The sequence below is a fragment of the Orcinus orca genome, chromosome 8 (assembly GCF_937001465.1).
Source record: "Orcinus orca chromosome 8, mOrcOrc1.1, whole genome shotgun sequence".
Lineage (NCBI taxonomy): Eukaryota > Metazoa > Chordata > Mammalia > Artiodactyla > Delphinidae > Orcinus > Orcinus orca.
The window spans coordinates 43,203,541-43,227,055 of NC_064566.1; the positions used below are offsets into that span (position 1 = coordinate 43,203,541).

The 23,515-nt window shown below is 41.9% G+C and overlaps 1 protein-coding gene across 1 annotated transcript in view; it reads right to left on the minus strand.

Annotated features, from left to right (window-relative positions):
• Positions 1 to 2,068: 2,068 nt before the first annotated feature.
• PARVA (parvin alpha) overlaps positions 2,069 to 23,515 on the minus strand; it is a 181,040-nt gene continuing 159,593 nt past the window's right edge. Inside the window, exon 14 of the mRNA XM_004279175.3 lies at positions 2,069 to 2,780. Within this exon, the coding sequence (XP_004279223.2) occupies positions 2,704 to 2,780 (77 nt within the window). The 3' untranslated portion in view covers positions 2,069 to 2,703. The remainder of the gene's footprint in view (positions 2,781 to 23,515) is intronic.

Here is a 23,515-nt window from a genome sequence, read left to right on the forward strand (position 1 = left end):
AGAATGATTTTATATGTATGTTGACAAATAATTATATGCTTTATATTGTTGGGGTATCTCTGGAAGTGAATCTAAGAAACAGAACAAAATAGTTGCTTCTGGGGACAGGTACTGGCTGCTGGGGGAGGGGAGGGAGAGGAAGTAGGTTTTTCACTAGATACCCATTCACACTTTTTAAATTTTGTACCATTTATACATCAACTATTAAAAAATCAATGAATTTAAATTTAGAAAAGAGGAAAAGGGGGAAAGAAGGACCCAGTGAGCCTACAGAGACTTGATTCTTGCCTTAGCTTTTCTTTTTTCTTTCAAAAGAGATGAGGGTTAAGTCTGGCTTGTTTCCTGATGCCTTTTACCCCCCTTCAAAAACATAGTCATGTATTAGGCAGAAGGTTCCAGAATCTAAATGAGACGGCAGCATCATAAAACCAGGCCCAGGCCCTGGGATTCTGGACTGTGGCAAAGACCTCAGTCTCAAAACACAATTTTCTGATAAACTAGACCTGCTATTAAAAAAGTTTCCGAGTGTTCTGATGTGTCTTCATACAGTATATTTGTAAAATATAAAAAAAGAATGCTCTTCATAAGGCCACTTGTCCACTGTCCACTTGCAGCTTGAATATAAGAACACAAAAAAAGGAGACAAAATTCATACAGCAAAGCACGTTTAAATGAATGCATTATTTATTTCATCCCGCTTTAGTATTGCTCAAGGAGACAAAGCAATTATTTATGTTGATTTGCTATCAGGAATTTAAAAGAGAGCAAACAAATATCACAGTATTTAGTGTTTCCTAATGACAAATGAAATATTTCACTAATTATGTAAAAAGAATTGTATACTTTTGCACAAATTGACCCAGAGAGTACATTTTCTTTCTATCCTTAATGCTCATTATGCTAATACTTCTTTCTTAGAGCAAAATCTCCCCAGAAATAGGTAGTATATCGAAATTGTATGGGTTCTGAGTGACTGCAGCTAGACCATAGAGTAAGAAGTGATGAAAAGCTGGAAGGAATGTTTTGGACATGATGGGAGGCCTCCCTCTGGGTGGTGTAGACAGAGATCACAGTGAATTCCTCAAACTAGGGATGGGCTTTGGGCAATTGGGCCTAAAGTAGTGACAAAGCAGGCATAGACTTCTGGCGGTGGGGATACAGACTGGTGTCCACTGAGCATACTTAGGAAAATTCTATAATGAAGATATAATATCAGTACAAGTTATTAATTATCCCAAGGGCTTGGTCAACTTATGAGTACAAGTGTTAAGTACCCCAAGCTGGAACCTTCGGTCTAAGGGGGTCCCATGCATACTAAGTGTGCAAGTATTTGCCCCACGCTTCTTGTCCTCCTAGTCGCCCCCACTTCAGCCCCTTTCCTATCCCTCCAGGCCCCGCAGACTGGGACAACTAGAGCCCTGTATTCCAAACTTGGGTTCACGTAGAGGGGATCCATGTAACTGCAAGTCTGCGGGTAACCCACGCAAGGAAACCACTCAGCTTGGGTCTAAATAACTTACATTTTTCCTCGCCTGAATTAGCCAGTAATTGCATGTGGGCAGACTTAGCCAGAAATGGTCTAAATGATCAATTAGAGGGCAAAAAGGAGTTCCTTTCTTTAAGCTCAAGGGTCCCTGTTGAAGAGCCCTATTTCCCAAGCCCTGCTCGCATGGGCCCGCGCCCAGCTCTCTGTGGTGCCTGGGTATATTGTACATTTGCCTAACGATAGTGAATTGAGGACTTATTTTGTAGGAAAATATAGGGCACTTCCATTACATGCAATCAAGGAAGAAGGCTGCAAAATGTGCCACTCCATTAATTTTAAACAGAATCTACCCCAAATGTCACCCTGAAACCAGAGTAAGGGGTTATTACAAATCTGAAGGAATTAAGAGTAATTTTCATTTGCGAAGGATTTGAGGGACATGACTCCTGCCACGCACACACTATTAATTGGGTGAAATTTGATTTGCCAATTTCAGTGTGAATCACTGAGCCCTGACCTAGCCTGCCTGGTGGTGAGATCAGGGGGCTCCTGTCTTCTTGGAGCACACAGGTGCACACGTAGACACACACACACACACACACACACACACACACACACACACACACACACACACACACACACACACACACACACACACACACAAGGATAGAATGTGCAGAGACTGTAATGCAACGGGCTGGATATTAACACATATGTTCTTCAAAGAAGAAAAACAAATGGCAGCTACTGGCAAGTCATGTAACCTCTCTGAGCCTCAGTTTCCATATCTGTAAAAGGGGCTGATAACATCTGCTTCAATGGGAGTCATGAGTATTTGTGAGTTTGAGTAGCTCAGAGCACTTAGTGTGGTGCCCAGCCCATAGGTTACACCCATTCAATGGTAACTATTACCTTTATTTTCATCTTCTGAGGGTGGGTGGGTGGGTGGGTGGGCTCTTGTGCCTAAGTTGGTTCCAGATCGCACTGAGGGAAATCTGGACCTGGCACTGGGATGGCAACAACCTTCACAAGCCATTGCAGGGTCAGCTTTAGAGCCTGGGAGGTGTGGGTCAGCCCCCTGAGTTACTGATCATTTCCTTCCTAATCTCAGTTTCCACTATCTCTGGGAATAGAGCAGGCGGACTTGGGAGAGAGCACAGAGCAAGAGACAGGAATAAGCAGGTTAAGGCGGTTCAGGGGACGGTCCAGTCTGCCCCTCACTCCACATTCCGGTACTTGGTGAAGAGGTTGTACAACACTCGCAGTGTGGATTTCAGGTCACAGTTGACGATGTCTGCATAGAAAACAAAAAAACACACATTGCTTCAGTGGTGCCACATGGCCCCAAACTGGCATTGGGTGTCCTCTTCCTTCTGCCACCCACCACGTGCCCAGCATGGTCCTGGGGAGGGTGTCTCCCCTCTCCCATAGGACACCATTCTGTGCTCCTGAAGAGCTAGCTCCCTGTCCTGCTGGGAGAGAAGAGCATCCCCATGAGACAACCAGGGGCAGGTGGGTGTTGAAGGATGGGCAGTGTGTGCAGCAAGAATTCAGAGCAGGGGGCAGCGAGGGGCAGAGGTGCCGGGGCATGGGCGTCTCATCTCTCACTGAAAGAAAGCAGACCCCAGAGCATGTAGTCTTCGCCCTGGAAACAGAATCCCAGGCGACAGGACCCTGACCCGACTCTGTGCCCTGGGTCTCACCTGTCTCTCGGGGTCCCTCTCCCTCTGCCTTCACCCTGCCCCACAGAGCCAGCCGTGAGGGGTGGCAAGGAGGGGAGGGCCTGCAGCTACACTGGGGGACGAGGTGGTGAGTTAGGAGAACTAAGCTGCCTCTCCCTTAAGACGGGAGGGAGGGCCCCTAAAGGGCAGAGAAGCCCACCCGGCAGGGAGTACTCAATAGATTATGTGTCATCCGAAAGATTAAGGACAGAGCAAGGCGGCCAGGTTTGAGGCTGGGAGCTGGATTATATTTTCAGGAGAGTTCCACCGTTGGTCCTGAGCTTTTATACAACCATTTCCTCCCGCCCTCAGTTCCCCTGACCCCTCCCTCTCTTCCTTCTCTTTACTGGTCACCTCCTCTGGCTGCCCCTCTAACCCTCTGTGGACTCCTCTGCCTTCTCCTGCCCCCAAGGCCCCACCCTGCACTTGCCCCTCTGCACTCACACCCCTGTGGGGGCGCCTTCCCTGAGGAACTGGCATAGTGAAAACATAAAGAAAGGAACTCTGCCTACTACTTAGGGATGCAGACTGAGGTAATAGAAGGAAAAGGAAAAGTTTAAAAAAAAAAAAAGAAGGAAAAAGGCAAAAGCCTGATGACTATACAAGTCAGGAGAGTTGAGGTTGAAGATTGTGTCCAAAAACGGCAAGCGGAGGGAAGTCTGGGGAGCTGGGATTGCTGTATCCCTTGAGCTGGGTGCTGGTTATGTGGTGGCTCGTTGGATAATATTTCACTAAAGTTATTTGAAAAAAACCCTAACTGTGCAGAAGGTCTGATGAAGTAAATGATGTAAGAGAAAATAATAAATGCTCTGGGTTTCAAAGGTGGGAGGCTGAGTCACTGGGAGGGAAGGGATTGGGGGACAATGTCAGGGCTCCAGCAGCGGCATGGTCAACAGGAACAGGGATCATCCAGGACCAGCAGAGCGGGAGGCCGGTGGCTCTGGCAGGCTGGGCTGTGGTTCTAGGTCTTAGCCTTGGGACTCTTGCAGTTGTAGCTGCCACAGTCAGGTGTGCCCAGGCCCTAGGCCCCGCAAAGATCAACACCTACTGGGCCATAAGCCAAGGGCCCAGGGCTGGGGAATCTCCTTAGGGCTCCCCAAACCCCTGGGCCCCATCCTGCCTGCCCCCTCCCAGGCCTTATCCCAGTTGTAGACCAACCCTACTCCACCCCTGCTGGGTTCAGACTCTGCTTCAAGCTCTCTTGCCGATAGACCAGGGGCTCAGGGACCACCCGTGAGGCCTGGAGCTCAGCTTCCTTTCTGCTCCCATGTTGGTTTGTGCACGTACGTGAGCCTCCAGCTTGGACCCTGCCCAGTGGCTGAGCCCTGCTACCTCGCCTTGCTAATGCTGAATCACCCTGTCAGGTAGGGTCCTATGTCCTCTGGGCTGATTCCTGTCCTCCGCTGACTGCTTGGTGATGAGTGTTCCTTAAATTCCACCCAAGTCAAAGATTAGGAAGTTACCCTAAGAAGGAACTGCTAGAAAGGCAGACAGGGACAAAGGTGAGCTCACTAAGGGAGTGAGCGTGAAGGGGAAAGTAGGCTGACATTGGGGCCACTGCAGCAGGCTCCTAACTGGGCTCCTCAAAGCCTCTTGCCCTCTCCAGTCCATTCTACCCACTGCAGCTAGACTATTTGGCTTCTGGGTATGGTTGTGCAGGATGCACACTGCACAACTCCAGGGCACATCTTCATATTTCCAAGGTATCATTACCACAGACTACAATATAACTCTGGCCCCAGGGATTGTGCAGGTCACAACTTGTATGCCCACACAGCTATTTCACATAAGGTAAAGTCCAGAATCCTAATCCATGGTTTTACAAGGCAAAAGCTGACTCTGGCCCACCTTCCAGTCTCACTTCATGCCACATTCCCCCTCATTCACTCTGCACTGGTCACAGGGGCTTCCTTTCACAACGTCCCAATAGGCTGTGCTCCTCCATCATCTTGGCCTCTGCACATGCTGTTGCAACATCTAGATTGTTCTTCCCAAGTAGCTGCCTCCTGATCCTCTTGCAGACCTCAGCTCAAAGCACTGCCTCCAGAGTGAAGCCTTGACACCTGGTCTTGGTGAGGGCATCCTGTCTTATGTTCTCAAAACCCCCACGCTCTTCCTTCATAGCACTCACTCCAGTTCTCAAGTAGTGGTTTGTGTGCTTATCTAATGAAATGTGCCTCTGCTCGGAGTGTGACCAACGTGACTGCAGAGAGTTGATCTTGTTTTGCTCCAGTGCCTGGCCCAGTACCTGGCATGCACAGACCTCAAAAGATATTAATAAATAAATGCATGAATGATTTCCCAATGTCCTGGAAGCCAAGAAAGAAAATTCCAGAAAGAGGGGATGACCAATAGAGCCACATGCTCCCAAGAGGGTGAAGAGGGTAAGGGCTGGAAAGAGTTCCCAGGGGACATGGTCCTGCTGGTGGCTTGGGAGAGAGCAAGGCCATGTGCAGGTGGTGGCAAGGTGTGAACAGCAGAATGGGCAGATGAGAGGTGGAGGCAATGGGCATGGGTGCAAAGGATGAACTTGGGAGCCTGAGGAAGGAGAGCTATGGATGGAGGCGGGAGGATTTATTGTTCCCTTTTTTTTTTTTTTTGCGCTACGCGGGCCTCTCACTGTTGTAGCCTCTCCTGTTGCGGAGCAAAGGCTCCGGACGCGCAGGCTCAGCGGCCATGGCTCACGGGCCCAGCCGCTCCGCGGCATGTGGGATCTTCCCGGAATGGGGCACGAACCCGTGTCCCCTGCATCGGCAGGCCGACTCTCAACCACTGCGCCACCAGGGAAGCCCTGTTGTTCCCTTTAAAGACAGGGGAGTTCTAAGATTGCTAGAGAAAGAAAATGTCCAATATGGGAGAATGTTTCAAAATGACCATTTAATTTACTCCAATTTCTTTCTTTTTCCTTTTATTGATGATTTACAGTATAGTTGATTTACAGTGTTATATTAGTTTCAGGTATACAACACAGTGATTCAATATTTCTGTAGATTTTACTCCATTTAAAGTTATTATAAAACAATGGCTATATTTTCCTATGCTGTACAGTATATCCTTGCTTATTTATTTTAGGCATAGTAGTTTGTTAATCCCCTACCACTATCTTCCCCCTCCCTCATTCCCTTTCCCCCCTGGTAATCACTAGTTTGTTCTCATATCTGTGAGTCTCTGTTTTGTTATATTAATTTGTATTATTTTTTAGATTCCACATATAAGTGAAATCATATAGCATTTGTCTTTCTCTGGCTTATTTCACTAAGCATAGTAATCTCTAGGTCCATCCACATTGCTGCAAATGGCACTATTTCATTCTTTTTTATGGCTGAGTAGTATTCCATATTATATATATACCACATCTTCTTGATCCATTCATCTGTTTATGAGCACTTGGGTTGCTTCCATGTCTTGGCTATTGTAAATAGTGCTGCTGTGAACATCAGGGTGCATGTATCTTTTTGAATTAGTTTTCATCTTTTCCAGATATATACCCAGCAGTGGAATTGCTGGATCATATGGTAGTTCTGAGCACAAGCTCCAGATGCACATCTGCCCATTTTTTAATCAGGTTGTTTGACTTTTTAATATTGAGTTGTATAAGCTATTTATATATTTTGGAAACTAACCACTTACTGGTAATACCATTTGCAAATATTTTCTTCCATTCAGTAGGTTGTCTTTTCATTTTGTCAATATTTCTTTTGCTGTGCAAGTTTTTAAGTTTAATTAGGTCCCATTTATTTATTTTTGCTTTTATTTCTTTTGTGTTAGGAGAAAGATCCCCAAAAATATTGCTACAACTTATGTCAAAGAGTGTTCTGCCTATGTCGTCCTCTAGGAGTTTTATGGTTTCAGGTCTTAAATTTAGGTCTTCAGTTCATTTTGAGTTTATTATTTTTGTATATGATATGAACAAGTGTTCTAATTTTATTCTTTTACATGTAGCTGTCCAGTTTTCCTTGTACCACTTATTGAAGAGACTTTTTTCCCATCATATATTCTTGCCTCCTTTGTTTTAGATTAATTGACCACAAGTGTGTGGGTTTATTTCTGGGCTCACTATTCTATTCCATTGATCTATGTGTCTGTTTTTGTGCAAGCACCATGCTATTTTGATTACTGTAGCTTTGTAGTATAGTCTAAAGTCAGGGCGAGTGATTCCTCCAGCTTTGTTCTTTTTTCTTGAGATTGCTTTTGCAATTTGGGGTGTTTTGTGGTTACATATACGTTTTAGGATTATTTGTTCTAGTTTTGTGAAAAACGTCATGAGTATTTTGGTAGGGATTGTGTTAAATCTGTAGATTGCTTTGGGTAGTATGGACATTTTAACAATATTAATTCTTCCAATCCATGAACATGGGATATCTTTCCATTTCTCTGTATTGTCTTCAATTTCCTTCATAAGTGTTTTATGGTTTTCAGATTATAGGACTTTCACCTCCTTAGTTAAGTTTATTCCTAGGTATTCTTATATCCTGCAACTTTACTGAATTCACTTATTAGTTCTAATCATTTTTTGGTGGAGACTTTAGAGTTTTCAATACATAGTATCATGTCATCTACAAATAGTGACAGTTTTACTTCTTCCCATCTGGTTGGATGCCTTTTATTTCTATTTCTTTTCCGATTGTTATGGCTAGGACTTCCAAACTATGTTAACCAGAAGTGATGAGAATGGGCATCCTTGTTGTGTTCCTGGTTCTAGAGAAAAAGCTTTTAACTTTTCATTGTTGAGTATGGTGTTAGCTGTGAGTCTGTCATAAATTGCCTTTATTATATTGAGATATGTTCCTTCTATAACAACTTGATGAGAATTTTTGTCATGAATGGATGTTGAATTTTGTCAAATGTCTTTTCTGTGTCTATTGAGATAATCGTGTGATTTTTATCCTTCTTTTTGTTAATGTGATGTATCATATTGATTTGGGGATATTGAACCATCCTTGCATTCCTGGAATAAATCACACTTGATTTTGGGATTTTTATATTGTTGAATTTGGTTTGGTAATATTTTGTTGAGAATTTTTGTTTATATTTATCTTAGATATTGGCCTGCAATTTTCTTTCTTTTTTTTTTTTTTTTTGTAGTGTCTTTGCCTGATTTTGGTATCAAGGTAATGATGGCCTTGTAGAATGAATTTACAAATGTTCTCTCCTCTTCAATTTTTTTAATAGTTGAGAAGGATGATATTAGTTCTTCTTTATATGTTTGGTAGAATTTCTCTGTGAAGCTTTCTGGACTTTTGTTTGCTGGGAGTTTTTTTCTTTTTGTTTGTTTGGTTGGTTTTCTTAAAATTACAAATTCAATTCACTACTAGTGATCACTCTGTTCAGATTGTTTCTTCCTGATTCAGCCTTGGAAGGTTGTATGTTTCTAGAAATTTGACCATTTCTTCTAGGTTGTCCAAGTTTTTGGCATATAACTGTTCATAGTATTCTCTTATGATTTTTTTGTATCTCTGTGATATTGGTTGTTATTTCTCTTCTTTCATTTCTTATTTTGTTTTTTGGGATCCTCTCTCTCTTTTTTTTTCCCTTGGTGAGCTTGGGTAAAAATCTGTCAATTTTGTTTATCTTTTCAAAAAAACGCCAGCTTTTGGTTTCATTGATATTTGGGTTTTTTTTTTTTTTTTGGTCTCTATTTTATTTATTTACTCTCTGATCTTTATTATTTCCTTCCTTCTGCTAACTTTGGGCTTTGTTTGTTCTTCTTTCTCTAATCCCATTAGATGGTCAGTTAGATTGTTTATTAGAGATTTTTTTCTTATTTCTTTAAATAGTCCTGTATTGCTATAAGGTTCCCTCTTAGAACTGCTTTTCCTGCATCCTACAGATTTTGGAAAGTTGTGTTTCCATTTTCATTTGTCTCGAGGTATTTTCTGCTTTCTTTTTTGATTTTTTCATTGACCCACCGTTTTTTTAAAGTAGAACATTGTTTAGTCTCCATGTGTTTGTGCTTTTCCCATTTTTCTTCCTGTAGCGGATTTCTAGTTTCATACCATTGTGTTTGGGAAAATGCTTGATATAATTTCTATCCTCTTAAATTTGTTGAGACTTGTTTTGTGGCCTAGCATGTGCTCTATCCTGGAGAACATTCCATGTGCACTTGAAAAAAACGTGTATTCTGCTGTTTCTGGGTGGAATGTAGATATATATTAGGTCCAACTAATCTAATATGTCATTTAAGACCACTGTTTCCTTACTAATTTTCTTCTGGTGATCTGTTCATTAATGTAAGTGGGTATTAAAGTCCCCAACTGGGACTCCCCTGGTGGCACAGTGGCTAAGAATCTGCCTGCCAATGCAGGGGACACAGGTTTGAGCCCTGGTCTGGGAAGATCCCACATTCCGTGCCACAACTACTGAAGCCTGTGTGCCTGGAGCCCGTGCTCCACGACAAGAGAAGCCACTGCAATGAGAAGCCCACACACTGCAACGTAGAGTAGCCACCACTTGCTGCAACTAGAGAAAGCCCGTGTGCAGCAACGAAGACCCAACACAGCCAAAAAATAAATTTAAAAAAGTCCCCTACTATTATTGTATTACTGTCAATTTCTCCTGTTATGTCAATGTTTGCTTTATATATTTAAGTGCATATATGTTAACAAGGGTTACATCCTCTTCTTGTATTGATCCCTTTATCATTATTATTATTATTATTTTGCGGTACGCGGGCCTCTCACTGTTGTGGCCTCTCCTGTTGCAGAGCACAGGCTCTGGACGTGCAGGCTCAGTGGCCATGGCTCACGGGCCTAGCCGCTCCGTGGCATGTGGGATCTTCCCAGATTGGGGCACAAACCCATGTCCCCTGCATCGGCAGGCAGACTCTCAACCATTGAGCCGCCAGGGAAGCCCCCCTTTATCATTATTTAATGCCCTTGTCTTTTGCTATAGACTTTGTTTTAACGTCTATTTTGTCTTATATGAGTATTGTTACTCCTGCTTTGGTCTTTCCATTTGCATGAAATATTCTTCCTTCCCCTCACTTTCAGTCTGTGTGTATCTTCAGTTCTGAAGTGAGTCTCTTGTAAGCAGCATTTAGATGGGCATTTTTTTCTTTATCCAATCAGCCACGCTGTGTCTTCTTTTCTTTTAGAATGTATCTATCTATTTATTTATTTATATTGAAGTATAGTTGATTTACAATGTGTTAATTTCTGCTGTACAGAAAAGTGATTCAGATATATATATATATATATATACACACACACACACACACACATACATACATATATATATATTCTTTTCCATTATGGTTTATCATAGGATACTGAATATACAGTAGGACCTTGTTGTTTATCCATTGCATATATAATAGCTTATCTCTGCTAACCCAAACCTCCCATTCCATCCCTCCCCCAACCCCCTCCCCCTTGGCAAGCACAAGTCTGTTCTCTATGTCTGTGAGTCTGTTTATGTTTTGTAGATAGGTTCATTTGTGTCATATTTTAGATTCCACGTATAAGTGATATCATATGGTATTTGTCTTTCTTTTTCTGACTTACTTCACTTAGTATGATAATCTCAAGTTGTATCCATGTTGCTGCAAATGGCATTATTTTGTTCTTTTTTTATGGCTGAATAGTATTCCATTGTACATATGTACAAAACAAAAATAAACAAATGGGACCTAATCAAACTTACAAGCTTTTACACAGCAAAGGAAACTATAAAAAAAAAGAATCTTGTTAATCTTGTATCCTGCTACATTGCTGAATTCATTTATCAGCTCTTGTAGTTTTTTTGTGGAGTCTTTAGGGTTTTCTCTATACAGAATCATGACATCTGCATATAATGACAATTTTACCTCTTCCCTTCCAATTTGGATACCTTTTATTTCTTTTTCTCATCTGATTGCTGTGGCTGGCTAGGACTTTGCTGGTTTTGGTATCAAGATGATCGTGGCTTCATAGAATGTCTTTAGGAGTGTTCCCTCCTCTTCAAGTTTTTGGAAGAGTTTGAGAAGGATCGGTAAAAGTTCTTGTTTGTATGTTTGGTAGAATTCACCTGTGAAGCCATCTGGTCCTGGACTTTTGTTTGTAGGGAGTTTTAAAATTACAGATTCTACTTCATCTCTAGTAATCGGTCTGTTCAAATTATCTGTTTCTTCTTGATTCAATTTTGGTGGGCTGTATGTTTCTAGAAACTTGTCCATTTCTTCTAGATTGTTGAATTTGTTGGCATATAATTGTTCATAGTATTCTCTTATGGTTTTCTGTATTTCTGTGGTATGGGTTGTTGTGTCTCCTTTTTCATTTCTTATTTTGTTTATTTTGGTTCTCTCTCTTTTCTTCTTGGTGAGCCTGGCTAGAGGTTTGTCAATCTTGTTTACCCTTTCAAAGAACCAGCTCTTAGTTTTATTGATTTTTTTCCTATTGTTTTTTTTTTTTTTTTTTTTTTTTGCGGTACGCGGGCCTGTCACTGTTGTGGCCTCTCCTGTTGCGGAGCACAGGCTCCGGACGCGCAGCTCAGCGACCATGGCTCACGGGCCCAGCCACCCCGCGGCATGTGGGATCTTCCCGGACCGGGGCACGAACCCGCGTCCCCTGCATCGGCAGGCAGACTCTCAACCACTGCGCCACCAGGGAAGCCCTTTCCTATTGTTTTTTAAAATTTAATTTTTATTGGAGTATAGTTGATTTGCAATGTTGTGTTAGTTTCTGCTGTACAGCAAAGTGAATCAGTTATACATATATATATATCCACTCTTTTTAAAATTCTTTTCCCATGTAGGTCATTACAGAGTATTGAGAAGGATTCCCCATGCTATACAGTAGGTCTTTTAGTAATCTACTTTATATATAGTAGTGTGTGTATGTCAATTCCAATCTCCCAGTTTATCCCTCCCCTCCTTTTCCCCCCTGGTAACCATAACTTTCTTTTCTACATCTGTGACTCTATTTCTATGTTGTAAATAGGTTCATTTGTAACATTTTTTAAGATTCCACATATAAGCGATATATGATATTTGTTTTTCTCTGTCTTACTTCGCTCAGTATGACAATCTCTAGGTCCATCCATGTTGCTGCAAATGACATTCTTTCATTCTTTTTTTTTTTTTTTTAAATTTACTTATTTATTTATTTTTATCTTTTTGGCTGCGTTGGGTCTTCGTTGCGGTGTGCGGGCTTCTCATTGTGGTGGCTTCTCTTGTTGCAGAGCATGGGCTCTAGGTTCACGGGCTTCAGTAGTTGTGGCTTGCGGGCTCTAGAGCACAGGCTCAGTAGTTGTGGTGCACGGGCTTAGTTGCTCTGCGGCATGTGGGATCTTCCTGGACCAGGGCTCGAACCCATGTCCCCTGCATTGGCAGGTGGATTCTTAACCACTGCGCCACCAGGGAAGTCCCTCTTTCATTCTTTTTTATGGCTGAGTAATATTCCATTGTGATATATATATATATATATATATATATATATATATACACACATACATACACACACACCACATCTTCTTTTACCATTCCTCTGTCAATGGACATTTAGGTTGCTTCCACGTCCTGGCTATTGTAAATTGTGCTGCAATGAACATAGGGGTGCATGTATCTTTTTGAATTATGGTTTTATCCGGGTATATGTCCAGGAGTGGGATTGCAGGATCATATGGTAGTTCTATTTTTAGTTTTTTAAGGAACCTCCATACTGTTCTCCATAATAGTTGTACCAATTATATTCCCACCAACAGTGTAGGAGGGTTCCCTTTTCTCCATATCCTCTCTAGCATTTACTATTTGTAGATTTTTTTGATGATGGTCATTCTGACCACTGTGAGGTGATACCTCATTGTAGTTTTGATTGGCATTTCTCTAATAATTAGTGATGTTGAGCATCTTTTCATGTGCTTTTTGGACATCTGTATGTCTTCTTTGGAGAAACGTCTATTTAGATCTTCATGTTTTGATTGGGTTTTTTGGTTTTATTGGATATTGAGCTGCTTGAGCTGTTTGTATATTTTGGAGATTAATCCCTTGTCAGTTGCTTCCTTTGCAAATATTTTCTCCCATTCTGTGGGTTGTCTTTTCGTGTTTATGGTTTCCTTTGCTGTGCAAAACCTTTTAAGTTTAATTAGGTCCCATTTGTTTATCTTTGTTTTAATTTTCATCACTCTACGAGGTGGATCAAAAAAAATCCTGCTGCGATTTATGTCAGAGAATGTCTATTGTTTTTTTAATCTCTATTTTATTTATTTCCTCTCTGATCTTCATTATTTCCTTCTGCTGACTTTAGGTTTTGTTTGTTCTCTTTCTAATTCTTTTAAGTGTAGGTTAGGTTGTTTACTTGATTTTTCTTGTTTTCTGAGAAAGGCGTGTGTCGCTATGAACTTTCCTCTGAGAACTGCTCTTGCTGCACCCCAAAGATTTTGTGTGGTGTGTTTTCACTGTCATTTGTCTCAAGGTATTTTTAAATTTCCTTTTTGATTTCATCGTTGATCCAGTTGTTTTTTAGTAGTACGTTGTTTAATCTCCATGTAATCATTTTTTTCTCGTTTCTTTTTCTGTGGTTGATTTCTAGTTTCATGCTGGTGTAGTCAGAAAAGATGTTTGAGATAATTTCTATACTCTTAAATTTGTTGAGGCTTGATTTGTACCCTAGTGTATGGTCAATCCTAGAGAATGTTCCATGTGCACTTGAAAAGAATGTGTATTCTGATTTTTTGGGTGTAATGTCCTGAAAATATCAATTATGTATAACTGTTCTACTGTATCATTTAAGATCTCTGTTACCTTATTAATCTTCTGTCTAGAAGAGCTGTCCATTGATGTGAGTGGGGTGTTAAAGTCTCCTACTATTATTATATTACTGTCATTTTCTCTCTTTATGTCTGTTAGTATTTGTTTTATGTATTTGGGTGCTCCTATATTAGGTGCATGTATGTTGACAAGTGTACAATCCTCTTCCTGTGTTGATCCTTTTATCATTATACAGTGTCCTTTATCTTTCTTTATGGCCTATGTTTTAAAGTCTATTTTGTCTGATATGAGAATTGTAACCTCTGTTTTTTCATTCCCGTTTGCTTGAAATATCTTTTTCCATCCCCTCACTTTCAATCTATGTATATCCTTTGCCCTAAAGTGGGTCTCTTGTAGGCAGCATATTGTAGGCTCTTTTTTTAAAAATCCACTCTGCTGCTCTGTGTGTTTTGATTGGAGCATTGTGTCCATTGACATTTAAGGTAATTATTGATAGATATCTATTTATTGCCATTTTAACACTTTTCCCAATTGATTTAATATTTCTTCTTTGTCCCTTTCTTTTTGTGGTTTGATGATTTTCTTTTGTATTATACTTATGTTCTCATTTTTTGTTTTTTTTTGTGTGAATCTATTGTATGTTTTTGATTTGTGGTTAGCCTGTTTTTCAAGTATGTTAACCCCATCCTGTATCTACTCACCTTAGACTGGTAGTCATATAGGCTCAAACACATTCTAGGAAATGAAAAAAAAAAAGCTACATGTTCTTCCTCCCCCACATTTCATGATTTTGATGTCCTGTTTTACATCTTCATGTTCATCCTTTTGCTGTTCTTTGTGGTTATCATCACTTTCACAGAAATTTTTTGATTTTTAAAAAAATCTGTGTACTCGCTTATTTAGGTGATTTGTTTTCCAATTGTGATTTTCTCTTTCCTATATATTCTTACTTCTTTTCTATTTATAGGAGACCTTTCAATATTTCCTTTAGGATAGGTTTAGTATTGCTGTATTCTTTTAGTTTTTGCTTTTCTGAGAAATTCTTTATCTCTCCTTCTATTCTAAATGATAATTTTGCTGAATAGAGTATCCTAGGTTGCAGATTTTTCCCTTTCTGGACTTTGAATATATTTTTTCCACTCCCTTCTAGCCTGCAACGTTTCTGTAGAGAAGTCAGCTGATAGCCTTATGTTCACTTGTAATGAACTCCGTGTTTTTCTTGCTGCCTTTAGAACCCTCTCTTTAAATTTTGCCATTTTTATTATAATATGTTTCAGTGTAGGTCTGTTTGGGTTTACCTTGTTTGGGACCTTCTGTGCTTCCTGTACCTGGATATGTTTCCTTCTTTAGGTTTGGGAAGTTTTCAGCCATAATATCCTCAAATACACTTTCAATCCCCTTTTCTCTTTCTTCCCCTTCTACAATCCCTATTATGCATAGATTGGCATACTTTATATTATCCCATAGGTCTCTTATATTGCTTTCATTTTTTTTTAATTGGTCTTTGTCTGCTGTCCTGTGTGATTTTCATTATTCTATCTTCCAGGTCACTTATTTGTTCTTCTGCATTATTTATTCTGCTATTCATTGCCTTTAGTCCAGTTTTTGTCTTGGCAAATGAGTTTTCTAATTTTCCTTGGTTCCTCTTTACAGTTTCTAGTTCCTTTCTGCAGTACTTTGCATTTCTGTTGATAGCCTTTCCTAATTCCTTCAGTATTTTCTTTATCTCCTTTTTGAAATTGGTGTCTATTAGGCTGAAGGGATCTGTTTCATTGTTCTTTCAGGGGAATTCTCTTGGTCTTTTAACTGGGAGTGGTTCCTCTGCTTCTTCATTTTACTTATACTTCTCTTATTCTGTGAGTTTAGGAGAAACAATTATCTATTGAGGTCTTGGAGGGCTGTTTATATGTGGAAGTGCCCCTGTGTAGCTTGTGTGGGTTTAGTATTTTTGGTGCAAGGGCTGTTTTTAGTATGGATGCTTGTCACCTCTTTCCTCAGTATGTGCTGGCTGTTATCCCCTTAATAGGGAGTGTGTAGATGCAGCAGCTGGTGCCCAGTCATGGGGTTCTCAGCAGCGGTGGTGGCTCATGCATGTCCCCAGAGCACGTGATGGGAATGGAAGCAGTTCACAACCGCTCCTGAAATGGGGCACTGGCAGTGGCAGCTTGTGACTGCTCCTGGAGCTCCTGTAGGCAGTGTCCTGCCACCTGAGAGCACATGCAGGGAAAAAGAGTGTAATGGTGGGTCCTGCCCCTTCCCTTGCATGCCACCGCACAATGGCTCCTTGCCTCTAAGGTGGCTCAGGCTTCCTCTGCATACAACCTCAGGTGTGGTTGCCCCTTCAGGCTGTTTCCATGAAGCCCATCCCAATCCTCTCCCCAGGTCTGATCTCCAAAGCCCGAGCTTCTGCACCCAGCCCATGCTTTCCCTGGCAGATGCACTGTGGAGAGGAGAGCAGTGGCACTGACCATCTGTGCAGGTCTCTCTGCATTCTTTCTGCTGCAAACTGGTTCTTGCGTTCTCTTCCAAGGCTCTGAAGCTCTGTCCTGGCTGATGTCCCTACTGGTGAGGGGACTTCCCAGGGTGCAGGAAGCTTTCCTCTTTCAGAGCTCCCTCCCAGGGGTGCAGGTCCCATTCGGATTCCTTTCTCACTTTCTTTTTTCTCTTTCTTTTTTCTTTTGTTCTACCCGGTTACATGAAGATTTTCTTGCCCTTTCAGAGGTCAGAGGTCTTCTGCCAGCATTTGGTAGATATTCTGTGAGAATCATTCCACATGTAGATGTACTTTTGATGTATTTGTGGCAAGAGGTGAGCTTCACATCCTGCTACTCCACCATCTTGATTGCTTTGATTGCTCCTTTCTGCTCTGTCTTTTCTTTCTTTCTTTTTCTTTCTTTCTCTCTCTCTCTCTCTCTCTCTCTCTCCCTCCCTCCCTCCTTCCTTCCTTTATGGCTGCATTGGGTCTTTGTTGCTGCGTGTGGGCTTTTCTAGCTGTGGCGAGCGGGGTCTACCCTTCGTTGGGGTGCGCAGGCTTCTCACTGCAGTGGCTTCTCTTGTTTTCGAGTATGGGCTCTAGGCGTGTGGGCTTCAGTAGTTGTAGCACATGGGCTGAGTAGTTGTGGCTTGTGGGCTCTAGAACACAGGCTCAGTAGTTGTGGTGCATGGGCTTTGTTGCTCCATGCATGTGGGATCTTCCCGGACCAGGGCTCAAACCCGTGTCCCCTGCATTGGCAGGCGGATTCTTAACCACTGCACCACCAGGGAAGCCCTGCCCTATGTCTTGATTGGAGCATTTAGTCTATTGACATTTAAAGTGATTACTGATAGGTATGTACTTACTGCCATTTTGTTACTTGTTTTCTGGCTGTTTCTGTAGTTCTTCTCTGTTCTTTTCTTCTTTTAGTTTCTTCCCTTTTGGTTTGATGATTTTCTTTAGTGGTATGCTTGTGTTCCTTTCTCTCTATCTTTTGTGTATCTATTGTAGGTTTTTGATTTGTGGTTACTATGGGGTTCATATATGTTGATCTATAACTATGTGTAACTGGCAGTCAAACACATTCTAAAAGATCTACATTTTTTTACTCCCCTCCCCAACATTTTGTGTTTTTGATGTCCTCTTTTACATCTTCATGTGTATTCCTTCACTGTTTGTTGCAGTTAAAATTGATTTTACAATGTTTTTTGTCTTTTAATCTTCATGTTAGCTTATTTAATTGGTTGATCCTCATCCTCTACTACATATTTTCTTTACTAGTGGGATTTTTCCTTTCCTATAGATACTTCTTGTATTAGCCTTCTATTTTCCACTTAGAGAAAACTCTTTAACATTTCTTTTAGGGTCATATTAGTATTGATGAACTCTTTAGTTTTGCTTGCCTGAGAAGTTCTGTATCTCTCCTTCAATTCTAAATGATAATTTTGCTGGGTAGAGTATCCTGGGTTGCAGGTTTTTCCCTTTCAGCATTTTAAATATAGCATACCACTCCCTTTTGGCCTGCAAAGTTCCTGCAGAAAAATCAGCTGATAGCCTTATGGGTGTTCCCTGATATATATTACTCTGTTTTCTTTCTTGCTGTCTTTGGAATTCTCTCTTTAACTTTGCCATTTTAATTATAATATGTCTTGGTGTGGGTCTGTTTGGGTTCATCTTGTTTGGGACCCTCTGTGCTTCCTGTACCTGGATATCTGTTTTCTTCTTCAGGTTCAGGAATTTTTCAGCCATAATTTCATCAAATACATTTTGGACACTTTTCTCCCTCTTCTCCATCTGGGACCCCCCATAATCTGATTTTTTTTTTTCATGCTTGATGTCTCAGAGGTCCCTTAAAGTGTTCTTATTTTTTATAATTTCTTTTTATTCTTGCTGTTATGACTGGGTGATTTCCATTATTCTATCTTGCAGATCACTTACACGTTCTTCTGTATTACCTAGTCTGCTGTTAATTCCTTCTAGCGTGTTTTTCATTTCATTTATTGTATTCTTCAGTTCTGACTGGTACTTTTTTATATTTTCTAGTTCTTTATTAAAATTCTCACTGTATTTATCTATTTTTTTCAGTAATCCAGTTAGCATTCTTATTACTAATGCTTTGAACTCTTTATCTGATAAATTATTTATTTTCATTTCATTGGTTGTTTTTCAGGGGTTTTCTCTTGTTCTTTCAATTGAAACAAATTCCTCTACCTTCTCCTTTTGCCTAACTTTCTCTGTCTCTATGAGATTAGGTGAAACAGTTACCTACTCTGGTCTTGAATGGGTGTCCTTGTATGGGCGTGACCCTATACAGTCTGCATGTGCCCAGCGGCTTTGGTGGGAGAGCTGGATCTGACATGAGCATGAGTCACATCCTCCCCCATGGTGTTCTGGCAGGTATCACATTGGTAGGAGGTGGGGCTGGAGATGAAGGGGCTAGATCCAGAGCTAGGTGTGAGCTGGGCCTTCTGCTTTGCTCAGTGGCTGATATCACCTTATTTGGAGCAAGGCTGGGTCCCAAGTTGCTGAAGCAGAAGCCCTGAGGGTAGGGTCTGAACTGGCTCTGTTCCCCCTAAGTGTGTGCTCTCCCCCTCCCATCACTGGCACCCTCATCTCAGAGCAGAGCAGTGCTCTGCTGGATTGGGCACTCAGTGTGGGTCTGTGTGTGGGCCATGGCAGTCCCAGCCCTAGCTAGGGTCTCAGACTGCTTCTAATGCGCTGCCTCCATAAGCACCAGTAATGGGTTCTCCTGCACCTTTCAGATGCTGTTCTATGTCTGAGCCAGCTCCACCCCTCACAACTGAGCACTCCCCTTGGCCGCAGCAGCCCTTGCCTTTGTGGAGCAGCCTCATGGAGCAGGTGGGGCTGGAGTGTGTACTCCGCTCAGGCTGGGGCAGTTGTGGGAAACCGGTCAGAGTCCCAAGCAGTTTCAATCTGCTTCCTCCGCTTGTTTTGGGAGCTAGCAAGTGTGTGTGTGCTCTTCATGAGGAGTCTAGGTTTCTTACAGCCCTCCTATTAGTCCCACTGATTGTCAAACCTAAGGGAACTCGTCTACCTGGTGTTAGACCTCAGGGCTGGCGTGCCCAATATGTGGCTCAAACTGCTCCCTCCCCAGGGAGATCTCTGTCCATGTAATCCCCCTCCTCTTCTGAGTCCCCTCCCAGGGGCACAGGTCCCTGATGACTTCTCTTCCCTTCCTACCCGATTCTGTGTGGATCTTTCTTACAGTGCTAGTTGTACAAGAGTCTTTCTGCCAATCTCCAATTAATTTTCAGTGACAATTACTCCACGTGTAGATGTATTTTTGGCGTTCATGGGGGGAGGTGAGCTCTGAATCCTTCTACTCTGCCATCTTGATATGTCTCCTCTGTTTTAATTTTAACACCCACTGAAGTTTGAGGTCCATCTTCACTACAATGGGTTAAAGGCGTAAAGTCATTTAATGTCTCGGTATCAGTTTTCTCACTGGTAAAACTGGGTTTTATGAAAAACACCTGGAACATATGAAGGGCTCCCTAAATGGTAGTTTCCTTCCCACTTTCCCATCTTTGCCTAGTAGCAGAGCTGTTATGTATAGCTGTTAAGTCTATGCACTGCACAACTCCAGGGGGGTACCATTCACAAAGATTAAGCCCTGCTCCTTGGCAAATCTGAGTTGCTTCTTCCTACAGGTGATCACCATGAGGTGGGCCTGGTGAAGTGGTGGTGGGGGGGGCTACAGTCAGAGACACTGCTTATTGTCTGTTCTTTTCAAGAAAACCAACAGCCACACAGGTAGTTCCGGGTAGGCCAGTGGGTAGGCCATCTCAGCTAGGAGAAGAGCTTTGGCTTCCTGGGAATGATCTGTGACTCCCTGCAATATAGAGCCTCTTTAAAACCCTGGGCTAATAAATTACATGATTAGCAAGTTAGCACTGCTCTGATCATTTCTCTGTGCTGGCCCAGAGTCCCTATCTGGGAGCAGGCAGTCAGGATGGTAGGGTACCTGGATAGACAGCCAAAGCAGAGGCTGTCTGGCCGGCTGGGGCCAAGGAAGAGACAAATCAGACCCAAGACCACTCTGAGGAGAAAATGGCCTCTGGTCAAGGGGAAAGGGCTCTAGGTTTGCTCCTCTCACTCAGTGGCATTAGTGACAATTCCCATCCATCAGAGGACCATCCGAAATGAGTTTGTGGCTCTTTAAAAGATGCAGAAGTCTAGGATGGAGAGGAACTCTGCTAATGCAGAAACCCAGGCTTTACACAAGGGGACATGGCCCTGTGTGGCTATGCCCTCCATGGACCCCTTTGGCCTACCCCAGCCTGTCTCATCCCAGTCTGAGGCCCCTCCCTTCTCTGAAGTCTCTCCACCCCCATCTTTGAGTTCCCTGACCAAGGTGGGAAGAAACCTGGTGGCTCAGTGCCACCAGCTGGTGGGGGCTGGAATAAGTTGGGTGGCCACAGGCTGCCTACTCAGGGTAAGCCCAGCCCCCAAGATGTCCATCATGTTCCAGCCTCCATCCCACCTCCAATGGATGTAGCTCATCCTCAGTCTCTGTCTCGCTCTCCTGTTTACTCCCTATTCCCCACTGAGACAGAATCCATCCTTTGGTATTGGTCATTTTCGTGGTGGCCTGCTACCCTATCTGGTGATCTTGCCATTTCTTTACATATTAAAATTTTTTCGTATGACAAGCATCCAGAAAAGTACATTCAACATATATATGTTCAGTTTTAAATACTTTTAAGGGAATCCTCACGTAACCACCACCCATGTCTCAGGTACAAACATTGTCAGTACCCTAGAAGCACCCCCTTCCTCTCTGCATTCAGGTCACAACCCTCTCTCACCCTTCAAAGATAACCAAAATCCTCACTTTTATCGTGATCACCTCTTTGCTCTTCTTCATAGCTCCACCAGCAACATATGCACCTTTAAACAGCAGACTGTAGTTTTATCTATTTTTACAGTTTATATAAATACTCATACTATGCATATTATTTTGTGATTTTTTTCCCTCAAAACTGTTTATAGGATTCATCCTTTAAACAATTTCATTGAGGTATAATTTATTGTTTTATTGAGGTATAATTATTCTAGTATATTCTGTCATTTTTCAAGAATGCTTCTCAGTCTGTTATCTACTTCTGGTAAATATTCAGTGCCTTGAAATGCCTGTTTTTGATCATTTTGTCCAGTTTTACACTTGCTTTTTTTGCAGAGGATAATCACTGACCTCTTCATGCTACAGTAACTAGAAGTCTCTCACGCGATTTCTCAGTTCATTCTTTCTTATTGTTGCCATTGTGTAATAATCCATGGTATGAATATACTCCAACTTATTTAGCTTGTTCCCTGGGGATGCACTCTCCAGTTTAGTCTATCATGGATATTTTTGGACTAGGGTCCTAGTATATGGACATGCATACTTATGAGTGGAATTGCTGGTCATAGGGTATATTAGTTTTCTATTGCTGCTTTAACATATTACCACAAATTTGGTGGCTTAAAACAATCCAAAGTTATTATCTTACAGTTCTAAAGGTCAGAGTCCAAAATGTGTCTCACTGGGATAAAATCAAGGTATCAGCAGGGTCGTGTTCGCTTCTGGAGACAGTAGGGGAGAATCTGTTTTCTTGCTTTTTCTAGCTTCTAGGGGCTACCAGCATTCTTTGGCTCATGGCCCCCTTTCATCTTCAAAGCCATCAATGGCTGGTTGAATCTTTCTCATGCTACATCATTCTGATGAGTCTTCTGCTTCCCTCTTCTCTTGTGATTACACTGGAACCACCCAGATGATCCAAGGTAATCTCTCCAGCTCAAGATCCTCAACTTAATCACATCTGTAAAGTCCCTTTTACCATGTAAGGTATTAACAGGTCCCAGGGATTAGGATGTGGACATTTTGGGGCAGGCCATCATTCTGCATTTAATACCACAGTGGTATTACAAATATTAAATGTATTGATAAGGACAAACAGAAACAGCAGTTTTTGTACATCCTCGTTAATACTTGACATTATCAGAGTTTAAAATTTTTGCCACTGGTCTGTACACTATCCCTAAGGGAATGGGGAAGGGAAGTTGAACCATTTCCCATATTTCCAGCCACTGACCAAATCATTCCACAGATAGTATTGATCATCTACAACTAAGCTGCCTTCACCTGCCTGGATTTTCAGCATTGTTTTAAGTAGCTTGGTCCCAGCTATTTGACTCCTTGTATTTTAGATATTCCATCAGCCTGCTGGCTGTCTTACATGCAGATTTCATTCCTGCCTTGTAGTAAGTTTCTTCTAGTCCCCACCTGTCTGTTGTGCTGGGGTCTTAACCATACTCAATGATGAGTCTACTTGGATGATGATAACAGGGTAGGCATGTGCATTTGAAGACACATGGTATGATACCCTAAATAGAAAGCCACCAGCTTCATGCCAATATGTCAACTGCTCCGCTGGCCATGAACTTGCTGCTGACACTTGGCTTACACTAACTGGGGTACTGGAAGATTATGAAGCCTGGGCAGCAAAAGTCATCTGAGATGGAAACCCAAAGTTGCCAGGGGATTTCAAGGTATAACAGAGCTTTGAGCGTCAAACAGCATGGCAGAGGATGCATTTTCCTGACCTTAAAAACATTTGCCATGAAAAATGCCTCTGCCACATCCAGTTTGATGCTGAAACACCCTCAAAGAATTGCCCAGATTAGCCCCTTTTGAAAGTCTGCAGCATTTACTACTGAGTTTCACCTCCCAGTTAGAAGCAGAGAAACAAGAATGCTGGGGTATACCTCTTACCAAGTATGGTCTCACAAAATACCATTTCAATTCTCCTTTACGTGCTGGAAATTTTCAGCATGGGCATGGTGCCCAGTATAATAGCAAATAAAACAGATGTGTTTTTCCATTCATATTGGTCAGGAAATTTCATAGTAAGCAGTTTAATATTTATACAAGAAATGTCATCTATATACTGAAATATCCCTATAAATTAATTGATATTGGGAAAACTGTCTTAAGGGAAATAAATGCTTGAAAACTGAAGTATCAGAAGAAGTACATCCAATCTGTAACCAGGAAGTTTCATATTAAGCAGTTCAAGAAAACAGACACAGAAATGCTGGCCGGACTATCCTGCTATGTCTCTTCTACCCAGAAGCAGGGTGCTTATCAG